The sequence below is a fragment of the Dipodomys merriami genome, unplaced genomic scaffold, assembly GCF_024711535.1.
Source record: "Dipodomys merriami isolate MVZ:Mamm:240054 unplaced genomic scaffold, mDipMer1.0.p SCAF_19, whole genome shotgun sequence".
Lineage (NCBI taxonomy): Eukaryota > Metazoa > Chordata > Mammalia > Rodentia > Heteromyidae > Dipodomys > Dipodomys merriami.
The window spans coordinates 5,472,963-5,485,102 of NW_027203270.1; the positions used below are offsets into that span (position 1 = coordinate 5,472,963).

Consider the following 12,140-nt stretch of genomic DNA (forward strand, 5'->3'; position numbering starts at 1 on the left):
TGTGGATTTTGGAGCAACTTGAAGAACTCTTTTAGATTACTTTCATCTTTAATATAGATTACTTCACGCATTAGTGAACTGTCTAAAGTTTTTTTAGTCTTATGTTAACATTAGGTAATTAACCAACATTAAAATTGAGAGGATGTTAGAAGCATGGATGGACCTTTATGAAATTGTTTATTTCATCTGTAGAAGAGGGCCTGCTTAGCAAGCACAAGGTTCTGAGTTCAAACCCCTGTTCTATTCTTCCCCAAGTGTATCTACTCAGGTTGTTTATAAAGAAAGTCCATTTGATTCCCATTATAGAAGCAGACAAAAAAAAATTGGAATAAAACTCTTCCTCAGATCAATCCCAATTCCCTTTGAGCATGTGATGATAGTAATAGATTTACTTTCTAGAAATGGACACAAAATTGTGTAATGGTTTCTGGGTTATCCTAAACTCTGCAATCATTCATAGCCTAAAAATAAGTTGTTAGGTTGGAAATGTTAAGTGAGGATGGTTAAATTGAAAGTTTTTCTGTTTTGTTATTGTTTGTCGCATTTCTAGCATTTTTCAGAAATATTGTTCACCACAATCTTTAACTTTTTATCACAGTATAATTCCTGATTCCCTACTTACAGGTTTCATGTTTTATTCCTAGTATTAATTCATTTGGAATTTTATGGTGAGAGTTTAATGTTGAACTCAACCTGTTCAACATTGTTATTTTATGTTTATATTGTTATGTATGTGTGTATGTGTATTTCTGTTGATTGATAAAACTTTTCACAATGTATCAATTCTTCTATTGATAGAGATAGCATTTTTTTCTTGCTATTAAAACAAAGGACAATTAATATTTCTCTTGCCTCTGTCTTAATGTAAAAGAGTTTTGCTAGTATGTATGTGTGCATATCATGCTGGTCAACAAATATGTGTATCTTTATTTAAAGTTGCTGTACAAAAGGGTTTTAGTTCAAGTCGGATTATGAGCCCAATGTATCTTGATCATTCATTATGTGTCTTTAATTTAGTTAGATCACCAGTTTGTTTCCGAGAGTGCCAGTTTATGGTTGGATCAGCAGTATATGATAATTATTTTAATATCTTTTTCAACATAGAGTCTTATGGATGTGAAAAAGAAATTATAGTTTCAATTAGCATTTTTCTAATTGTTGATGAAGCTGACCATTAGATTATATATCTTTTTAGATGTTTGTTGGCATTTCAACTTTTGACTTCTGTGATTTGCCTGTTCTTAGATAGTTATTAGATTTGTCTTTTATTTTTATTTACTTATCTTTTTGTTCTAGTACTAAGGCTTGAACTCAGGGTCTAGCATTCTTACTTTTCTCCCCCCTCTCAGTTCTCTGCCACTTGAGTCATACTTCCACTTTCTGCTTTTTGCTGATAAAATGGAGATGAAAATCTTGGGGATTTTTCTGCTGGTGTCAAACCTCAATCCTTGTATCTCAGAATCCTGAATAGATAAAGATTGTCTTTTAAAGCTGGGTTTATTGGAACTCTTCTCTTTCTCTTTAATACAGTTTTCTCTGTAAGCCCAGGATAGCTCAGAATTCCTGATCTTCCTGTCCTACTACCTCCAGTGCCACCTTACCTGGCATGAGAATTTTTTATAAGATATAGATACTGATCCTCAGTAGGTTTCATACATTGCAAATATCTTAGTCTATGCCTTATTTTTTTCCTAAGGAAAATGTCCTTTTTTGGTGCTTGGATCTAGGACCTCACACATGCTGGATAAATACTCTACCACTGACCTACCTTTAAAATTTTTTTTCTTTTCTTAAAAATTTTTATTCTTGATAAATTTCCCAGGGTGCCTCAGCCTCCTGAGTATCTGGGATTACAGGCATTTGAAGGAACCTAAAAAGATGTCTTTCTAAATAGAGGTTTTGTATATTACATTTTAATCGTTTGTGCTTTTGCTTTATTTTCTGCTTTGTGACACATAGCTAATAACCCCAGCAGTCTGAATGCTATTGTGGCCAAAACAGCTAAAGTATTTTCTGGCCCTTTATAAACAATGCTTGCCAGCTCTTGTTCTAAAGAGTCTCTTAATTGAAAGTTTTTGTTGTTTTTCCCTTCTGGAACACCATGGATTTTGTTAAAAATTATTTGATTTAAATATCAATTCATAAGCTAAAATAATTTTTAATGGTTAAAATTTGTAGCTTACCCTTAGGTTATTTTTGTAATGACATTCAGAAAATAATGTACTTGGAACCAACTTAATTCCTTAGTTAATTAGCAACATTAGTACTAATAAACTCCCCAAGCTATCCTTTGCAGGAAAATTAAAAAGAGAAGCACTTCATCAGTGAGATGGGGTAACCTTTGTCATTGTTTTCTTGGGGATTCTGTTTCTTGAATGAATGGATGAGTGAAATGAGATAGTACGTGTGAAGTGCTTAGCACAGGAACAGCCTTAATAAATGGTAGTTATTAATAATGAACATGTCAGAATATGCACTTGTCACTCATAACTGAATATAGCTCAAATATTAACATAAGATGATTTTTCTTTTTAGTATCAAAAAGTAATAAATTATCCTGTCCTTTTAATCTTTTTTCAAGTACTTTAAAAAGCATTTAAAGCACTTTGAATAGGATATCAGTACTTAAAGCCTCTGTTAGATTAAAAAACATGTGATATGTGGATATAGTAGTTGATTAAAAGATTATCAGTCAAAATTTCCAAGTGTAAGTTACATTTATGTATGGAATGAATGAATTAAAGTTGTGAGCAATGTAAGAGTTTCTGTGTTTAAGATGTTTGCAGTGTAGTTGGAAAGACCATATCTGCACATCTGAAAAGTTACCAAAAATACAAATTATAGTTTTGGACCTAATTTTTTCTTCAGATAAGTTTCTTTTCCTTTCTATCTCCTCCATACTTACTTTGCATATTAAACATCCTTTTATCCTGCTTTTAGGACTTAATTGCTCTTAGGATTCTTTTTAGCTACTTTTAGAAGCCTCCTGTCATGCTCAGATTAACATAATAATTCCTTCTCTGGCAATGAAATTAATTTGTGTATCTTTATCATTTTGCATTCCTAAAATATTTGCATGCTCATTTTTATGTTTTAAGTATTTGGGCACACTGGAGGATTAGGAGGGAAAGTGTGGAAACAGTTCTGACACTTTGTTGGTTGACGTGATAATATCTTACTGTTAGGATTTCTGGTTCTGGTTCTGGCAGGAACTTGACAGTTGGCCTTTCAGGATGAAGTCTTCATCTTTTCAAAAAGAATTTAGATGTATTGCTACAAAAAAGGAAATAGAAAATTAGAAAGAAATAGAAAATTTCTAAAAATCTTTGGCTGTTGGCTTTTTAACAAGTTTTGTAAATTTGAAAAGTGTTATTAAGCAATTGACTTCAGCATCTCAAAACATACAGTTGTTAAATCCACATGCATCCCTTGTATTTTTTTTTTTTTTCAAATTTTAGTTGTCACTTATGTTGCTGAATTTCTTGCCTTTGGTTGAAATACAGAACTCCAGATAGTTTACAGCTGTGGAGAAGCCATCTCTTAGAGAATTTTATTCTGCCACCATTGTAACCATTTACAGACCACAGAGTTCACAGCAACTTGGAAGCCCTCATGTGTTCTACCTATTGACCTTCAGTTATGTTAGATGAAAACGACTACATTTATTTTCTAGTTTCCTAGTAAAGTTTCTGTAAATATTAAGAGCAAAAGGAAAAGAAAACATCCTTTTGAACGATTACCCTGATTCTTTGTTAGCAGAAGTACTTCATGAGAAGTCTAAAATTATTTAATTTCACTTATCTAATTGTTTCAAGATTCCTAAGTGAAAAGGGGTTCAGAGAAAGATATTAAAGTATTAGTCTATTGATTGAATGGGGGGGGGCATATACCCACCTTCTTCATGGCTGTTATCAGGATCTTTTCTCTTATTTTCTTAGAGTCCTCTAAGTTAATGATTTGAGTACAAGTAATTCTCTTTTGTTCTTGTATATATCTCAAAGCTTCAGTCCTACAGACATCTTTAAATATGATGGTACCAAATCCTTTTAATGAGAACTTGAGTAGAAGATCACTTCTGAAGAAATACTTTTTTTTTTTGTTTTTTGTTTTTTGTTGGTCATGGGGCCTGACCTCTGGGACTGGGCGCTGTCCCTCAGCTCTTCAGCTCAAGGCTAGCGCTCTACCACTTGAGCCACAGTGCCACTTCCGGCTTTTTTTCATTTTGCTTATTTGGTGCTGAGGACTCGAACCCAGGGCCTCAGGCATCCAAGGCAAGCACTCTACCACTGAGCCACCTTCCCAGCCCCTAAATGCCATTAGATTTTAAGACAAGTTTTCACTTATTATTGAAATCAAATTGGCTTATTTACATTTTTTGAAAAATTTGACTATAAAGCAATAAGTTGTAAAACTGTGCATAGTATCCCTTTTTATTTGGAAGTAATTATGTTTATGTATCGGTCTGTAAGTTATACATAAGATACATACATGATAGAGTTGATTGATTTTGCACATTCCTATATTTGATTCTTCTGGTCACAGCAAAAGTGGATTTAAAATAATAGATAGTAAATGTTCAGTGAATATTAATGTTGAAAACTGTTACTTCACAAAGGTTTTCCAAGCCTTGAGGCACCTACTTTAATGGATTACTTTTATGTTCGGATATATAATGTATCCAGCTAGCACAAAATGATGGTAATGGACCCTAGTATTCTAATACTCAAATGAGTTTAACAGTCTCAGGAAGAGAACTAGTATAACTGAATAAAGAAATGGAAAGGTATGAAAAAAACTGGTTCTGCTACCTAGAGTTACATTAATTTTCTTAGTATGTGAATTATTTAATGTGGTCATTTCAAAGAACAAAAAAGAATTAAGTCGAAATATCATGATATAATTTGCATTCCATTTTCTCCGTGACCATAGTTGTTAGATATTGCAACATATGTAACATAAACCACATGTCAGCTGTTTCCTGCCTCCTTGTTGACAAGAGCCCCATTCATAACTCTTCTTTTTATCCTTTCAGTGAATAAGTAATTATTCAATATAGGAGGCAGGATATTTGGAACTGGCTATTTAATGTGGCAGAACTCTGTAATGAAATCTGCTGTTACTGGCAACCTGAGAGGGGAATGTAACAATTCCAGCAGGGCTGTAACTTTATCTGCTTTGACTGACTTGTTTATTTGGCACATCAGTGAGCCTTTTATCCCAGTGAGTGACAGCTCCAGAAGGGTCACATTTACATCCATTCTATCATGTATTGTAATATTTAATGGCAGACAAGGTTGAGTGAGACCGGGAGTAATTTGAACTTGCTTTTCCACCAAGTTGAGGCTAAAAGACAGCTTGATCTCCAGTATTGTGGTGTAACATGCTATGACTTAGCATTTGTTTATGGCACTAATCTTACTGATTAAAAAACAAAAAAGTCCACAAAACTTCAGTAAGAAGAGAACTTGTTCTAATAAAGTAAGACTTTCAGTACACATTAGTTTAGGTTAGTATGCTCTTTACCTTTTTTTACTCCATCAGTGACTATATCAGGGTATTTTTCTTAAAAGAAACCTCATTCTGTCTCATGTAATATGGTAATTGAGGCTTTTAAGGGAGTAGTTACTGAGAACCTGTGAGTTCTAATACTATACAGCATTAAACTTAATATTTTTAAGAATTCGGAGGCAGGAGATAAAACTCACATAACTGTTAGAGACTGTGTGCCTAATGTTTATGCGGTATGTTTAAGAAGACATTTATGTAACTATTTCAGTTGTGAAATGGAATTATGAGTGAAAAGCTATCTTGCATAATTTTACTGATGGATTTGTATTTCACAACAGATAATCCGGTTTCAGATAGACTTGTTCCACATAAACAACTTCTGCTATTAAATATTAATATTTTGCATTTATTTCATACCTTTGCTGGAGAACTTTTTTAATCTCATGTTTTAGTTATAATTGAAATTCAACTTGGTGTTCCTGTTCTTTTGTGAACTGTATTTAGAATGTTAAAAAAAAATCGGATGTATTAGAGAGTATTTGAAGAGCTATACTGTCTGTGAGCAAAACTATTAACATCACAAATTCACATGAAACCTGAGAAAAAATGATCTTCCACTATCATTCACTTTCATAATTTATGAAAGAGAAGGGTTAAGATGTATTTAAGATAATTGAAATTAGAAAGAGGGTATGTTAGAAAGAATATAAATATGAGAACATCATTTTATAGCTTTTAAAAGAAAGAGAAATTTGTAGTGGAATTTATAGTTTTTAGTGGCAATTATTGACCACAATGACTCATGACTTACAGGTTCTGATTCCATGAAAGTTTTGATAACATTTTGCATAGCAGTCCAGACATTAGTTATCCTTTTGTTTCCTCTCTTTTACAGCATCCTGGTCACTGTTCTAAGTGCTGCTGTTCTACTAAACAAGGAAACAATCAAGATTCTTCAGATACCATTAAGAAGGACCATGGGGGGAAATCCAAGAGACCCAAAATATATTTTGGGACACGCACACACAAACAGATTGCTCAGATTACTAGAGAGCTCCGGAGGACAGCTTATTCAGGGGTGCCAATGACTATTCTTTCCAGCAGAGATCATACTTGTATCCATCCTGAAGTAGTTGGTAACTTCAACAGAAATGAAAAGTGCATGGAATTACTGGATGGAAGAAACGTGAGTAAAGTTATTTTATTTTAGAGAAAAAAACAAGGCTGAAGAGATTCACATTACTTAATAAATGTTTTTGGTGTACATTTCTAGTGATAAGTAATTTATGAAGATCAAATTGTTAGTGTTGGTAATGTTTGTAAAGTAATTGTATCATAAAGTCTTTCATCAAGTTTAAAATGGTAGGTTTTTATCTTAAGCTTGCAGATATTTAATGCCTTGAAGCTAGTTTTCATTATAGTCAGATGTTATCTTTTTTTAATTCCTCTACCAAAAATTGTCAAATATGGATGATGTCAAATAAAGATAAAGATATTTTGATGATATAGTCTAATTTGATCTAATTAACAAATTCATTTGTTTAAAACTTGAACAGGAGATTGCTGAGACTGAGAAAATTTTGGAAGTGTTTTACGGAATCGTGATAATTATCTTTCCATAATTCTAAGTATTACAAAGTTTTTTGAAAATTACATTAGCATATGCATATATGGAACTCTCACAGTGGAACTCTCCCAATTAGATAATTAATATGCAGTTATACAAATGTGGAAAGTTACATTAGACTAGTAACTTTAAAAAGGTGTCTTAGATGATTTTGAAGATTTCCAGGGAAATTAGAATAGTATAAAGGTAAGTAAAAATACAGAAGTCTCAGTAAACCAAAGATATGATTTTTAAATACTGTTATGGAGAGTATTATTTGGGAATCTGTATTCTGCTATAACTATCTGTTCTAAAACTGAAGTTGTGAATATGAAATTAAACTTAGAAATCATTGGTCTACCAGTTTATGATCAATGGTATTTTACTGATTATTTTGAAAGTTTTTTTTTTTAATTTCACTTTTTATTTTATCCAAGACTATGGCTTACAGTCCCAGTTTCATTGCATTGACAAATCCCCTCCTACCATAAAATGGGAATAAATTATTTTAATTATGCTTCTCTTTCTCAGTGCTTTTTTATTAGATGAGAATCTATTCAAGCTTTATTTGGGAGTACTGTTTTGAAAGATATTTAAACACAACATAGTATAAAAGAGAACATAAAGTCTAAGTAGTAAAGGGTCCCAGTGGAAAAATGTGGTTTGTTCAAAGCCAGAAAGAGAATTCAGAATTACCGAATCAAAAATCACTGTTGAAATTCTGTTCCTCATATTTATTTCTGTGTAAGTTCTTTCTAACTTATCAAAGAATTATGAAATCTTCTTTGTATTTATTTAAAAAGTTCCCATCAGGGAGAGATGAAAATATTGAAAAGTCAAGTGTGAAAAAAATTAAGAAGGAAAAAATCTCTTCATGACAAAACTATAAATTTCATGTTTTAGCAGGCTTTTAACTCATCTGAATTTCTTAAATATTTAATTTTTTTGACTGCATAGTTTGTGTAAGATGACTTTCTGGTACTGTCATGTGTGTGTGTATGTGTGTGCACATGTGCATGCGTGTGCACACTCCTGTATTTTGAACTCAGGGCCTGGACACTGTCCTTGAAGTTTTTTGCTCATAGATAGTACTCTACCATTTAAGCCATACCACTCCTTCCAGCTTTTTTTTTTTTTTGGCGATTAATTAGAGGTAAGAATCTCAAGGATTTTCTTGCCCAGGCTGTCTTCAAACCACGATCCTTAGAACTTTAGCCTTCTGAGTAGCTAGGATTACAGGCAGTCATGGGCATCAGCTTTTTGTCATATTTTTTTATTCGTTAAAAACTTACGTTTAAAAAATACACACATTGATAAAAAGCAATTAACATGTTTAAGATTATGTATTGGAGCCTAACAGTCTGATTTTATGTAGTCAGTCTTCTAGAATCCTGCAATATTATTTATATTCTTAATTGATTTTTTTACTCCATAAGTATGAGCCATGTGAAAATAAAGTAATTGAATAAACTTCAATTTCCAGAATTTTTTACTCATCTAAAAGGAATTAGTATTTAGTGATACACCTGCTTGTGGCTTGACCTAATTCTGCCTTTGAATGCTTACCTTCTGGGTGAACGTGAACATTGTTTTTCTTGTTCCCAAGCCCTCAGAGTAATTTGGTATTGTAATGAGGGTCAATTACCAAGTCACCATAGGTGTCTGTGTTTGCTGTGGCTGAATCACCAAAGCTGAAATGACAAATAGATAACTGGCAGTTTGAGTGAAAAGAGTTTAAAGTGTGATAACGCTTCAATTGACGACTCCCCTCAGGGTTGTGTTACACTGCTAAAGTGGATGAGCTTTTCTGGTTTTGCTATCAGCCTGCACAGGGCTGTCATTCTTAGTGCCCTTAAAGTGTAAACTTGCTGATTTTTTGGCTTGATCTGAAGGCACATGTGTTTTTGTTCACTGTTTCTTTTATTAAAGTGCCCTCACACTACAAAACTGTGCACTTGTCTGTTAAAAGTTAATTTTTGGTTCAGTTAAGAAAAAATTTTAACAAGAGCCAGAAATGACAATTCAAAAAAATTTTAGATATAAAGTATCTGCTTTTTATTAAAATGAGACTTGGGGCTGGGAAGATGGCTTAGTGGTAGAGCGCTTGCCTTGCATGCATGAGGCCCTGGGTTCGATTCCTCAGCACCACATAAGCAAAAAGAACAAAGCCGTTAGTGGCTCTGTGGCTCAAGTGGTAGAGCGCTAGCCTTGAGCTGAAGAGCTGAGGGACAGTGCCCAGGCCCAGAGTTCAGGCCCCACGATCGGATCCAAAGAAAAATAAATAAATAAATAAAATGAGACTTGTTAGTTTACAGTCATAAATTCTAAAGATTCTTCAGTGATCATTTTGGACAAAAATAAGCTTTCAGAAATGTAATGGAAGATTCTTGGAATGAAGACATGATAAGCGTTATATTAAGGTGAGACTATATCAGACTGAGTGCAAAAGGTAAATTATCTATCTCTACTGTCTGGATAATAGAATCACAGGATCTTAGAGCTGGAACAAACCTTAGTGAAGGTATAGCCAGTGAATCAGAAGGAATTCTTTAAAAGCTTCTGGGTCAGCTAATTTTTAATGCTTAGTCACATGAGAAGAATGGGCCCAGAAGTATGTCCAGCTAGAAAAATAGCAAGAAAAGAGATACCGGAATCCAAGGTTTCTAACTCCTATTCCATGATTTTTTTTTAATTTTTATTTTTTCTTGTTATTAGATGTACAGAGTAGTTACAGCTATATATCAGGTAGTGAGTACATTTCTTTTTGGACAATGTCACCCCTTCTATCTCTCTCTCTCCATAGTAATTTTGAATAAACAAACAAAAAATAAAACTAAAGGGAAGCTGACATAGTATAAAGGATTTTTAACAGGTAGATGTTAGACAAAGTACATGAAACTACTGTACAAAATGAACTTTATAAAACCTTCTTAATATTCACATAGGAACCTTTTCTTCCGTGTGTGTGTGTGTGTGTGTGTGTGTGTGTGTATGCATATACATACATGCGTATGCACGTACATGCACACCAGCCAGTCCTGGGGCTTGAACTCTGGGCCTGGGCCTTGAACTGGCTTGGGCACTATCCTAGTGCTTTTGTGCTCAAGGCTAGTGTTGTACCACTTAAGCAACAGCTCCACTTCTAGCTTTTTGGTGGTTAATTGGAGATAAGAGTCTCAGGATTTTCTTTCTGGGCTGGCTTTGAACCATGATCATCAGATTTTGGCCTCCTGAGTATGTAGGATTACAGATGTGAGACACTGTCATCCAGCTCTCCCTAATTTTTAATACTCTAGAAAAGCAGCAGCTAGCTTCTGTAAACATGGCTGGATATAAAGCAATAGGAGAACTGGTCTTTAGCTGTTCTTTTTCACTTTGTAGAAATTTTTTGTAGGTTATGAACCTTTTTTTGTTCTCTACTACAATTGTAGGTGTATCAGTATATCTACTAATACATGCACATATGTTTAAAAACATAGAAAAATACAGACATGCATATGTATGTGTATATACTTTTAAAAATAAACCAGGATGAACTTCAGGAAATGGAAACAAGATGTTTTCTTTGATGCTGTTTTTGTTTTTTTTTTATCTTGTCTGTTCATTTATCTGTCTTTGGGAGGCCGGGCGGAGGTCGGCACAGAAATGGAAGGACAAAGGGTAACAAATGCAGCAGTACAACTCACTAGACACTATATTGCAAATGAACTATACAACTTCTGGGTGGGGATGAGAGGGGAAAAACTGAGAGTGAGGAAAAGGGTGACATTGTCCAAAAGAAATGTACTCTTTATCTGACTTATGTAACTGTGACCCCTTTGCATATCACTTTTATAATAACAATAAAAATGCATAAGAAGATAAAACAGGAAAGATATATTTTTATTTCACAATCAGATTTAAGTTTTTGTTTGCTTGTTTTTGCTGGTCGTGGGGCCTTGGAGCTATCCCTCAGCTCTTCAGCTCAAGGCAAGTGCTCTACCACTCAAGCCACAGTGCCACTTCTGGATTATTCTGGTTATCCAGTGCTGAAGAATCAGACCCAGGGCCTCATGCATACAAGGCAAGCACTCTACCACTGAGCCACCTTCCCAGCTCTTCAGATTTAAGTTTTTTATTGGTAATTGAATGAAATAAAAATGGCCTACTGTTGTGTCATTTGGTCTCCAGAAGAGAAGTAGCTAGGTGTAATAATGCATCAAGAACTCAAGGTCACTTTGAGCTTACATAGGAAGATTAAGGTCAGCTTGAGCAGAGGGAGAGGCTGTTGTTCTGAGATGTCTGGGTGCTGGTGGCTCACGCCTGTAATCCCAGGTACTCAGGAGGCTGGGATCTGAGGATCACAGTTCAAAGCCAGCCTGGGCAGGATAAAGTCCATGAGACTTTTATCTCCAGTCAACCACCCACCAGAAAACCTGTGGCTCAAAGTGGTAAAGTGCTACCCTTGAGTGGAAAAAGCTTAGGGACAGTGCCCAGGTCCTGAGTTCAAGCCTCACGGTTGACCAAAAACAAAACAATAAAATGAAAGTAATATATGTATTAGAATATTAAAAATTAAGAAAATTACAAAACAAGAGAGAAGTTCTGTCACTTTAGCTCCTTAACTCTTCAAGGAAACTACTTAAATGTATTCTGTGAGAACATTTAGAAACCATTATTTGATATAATTTATGACTACTTATTCTTTTAAAAGCCAACTTACTTGAACTTAATCATTTTGTTCATATTCAATTCCATTTTTCCCACTTAGCTTTTTTTTATTTTTGGGTCTGGTCATAGGGCCTGAACTCTGGGCCTGGGCACTGTCCCTCAGCTCTTCAGCTCAAGGCTAGCACTCTACCACTTGAGCCACAGCGCCACTTCCAGCTTTTTTCTTTTTGCTTATGTGGTGCTGAGGAATTGAACCCAGGGCCTCATGCATGCAAAGCAAGCACTCTACCACTGAGCCACCTTCCCAGCCCTCCCACTTAACATTTTTACAGAGTATAACATCCACACATAAAAGACTAGTTTTTGTATGAGTTTA

The 12,140-nt window shown here is 34.3% G+C and overlaps 1 protein-coding gene across 1 annotated transcript in view; it reads left to right on the forward strand.

The window, feature by feature from the left end:
• The window catches only part of Brip1 (BRCA1 interacting DNA helicase 1), a 112,685-nt gene that overhangs the window by 20,929 nt on the left and 79,616 nt on the right, over window positions 1-12,140 (forward strand). Inside the window, 1 exon segment of the mRNA XM_070026729.1 lies at window positions 6,404-6,694. Coding sequence (XP_069882830.1) covers window positions 6,404-6,694 — 291 coding nt within the window.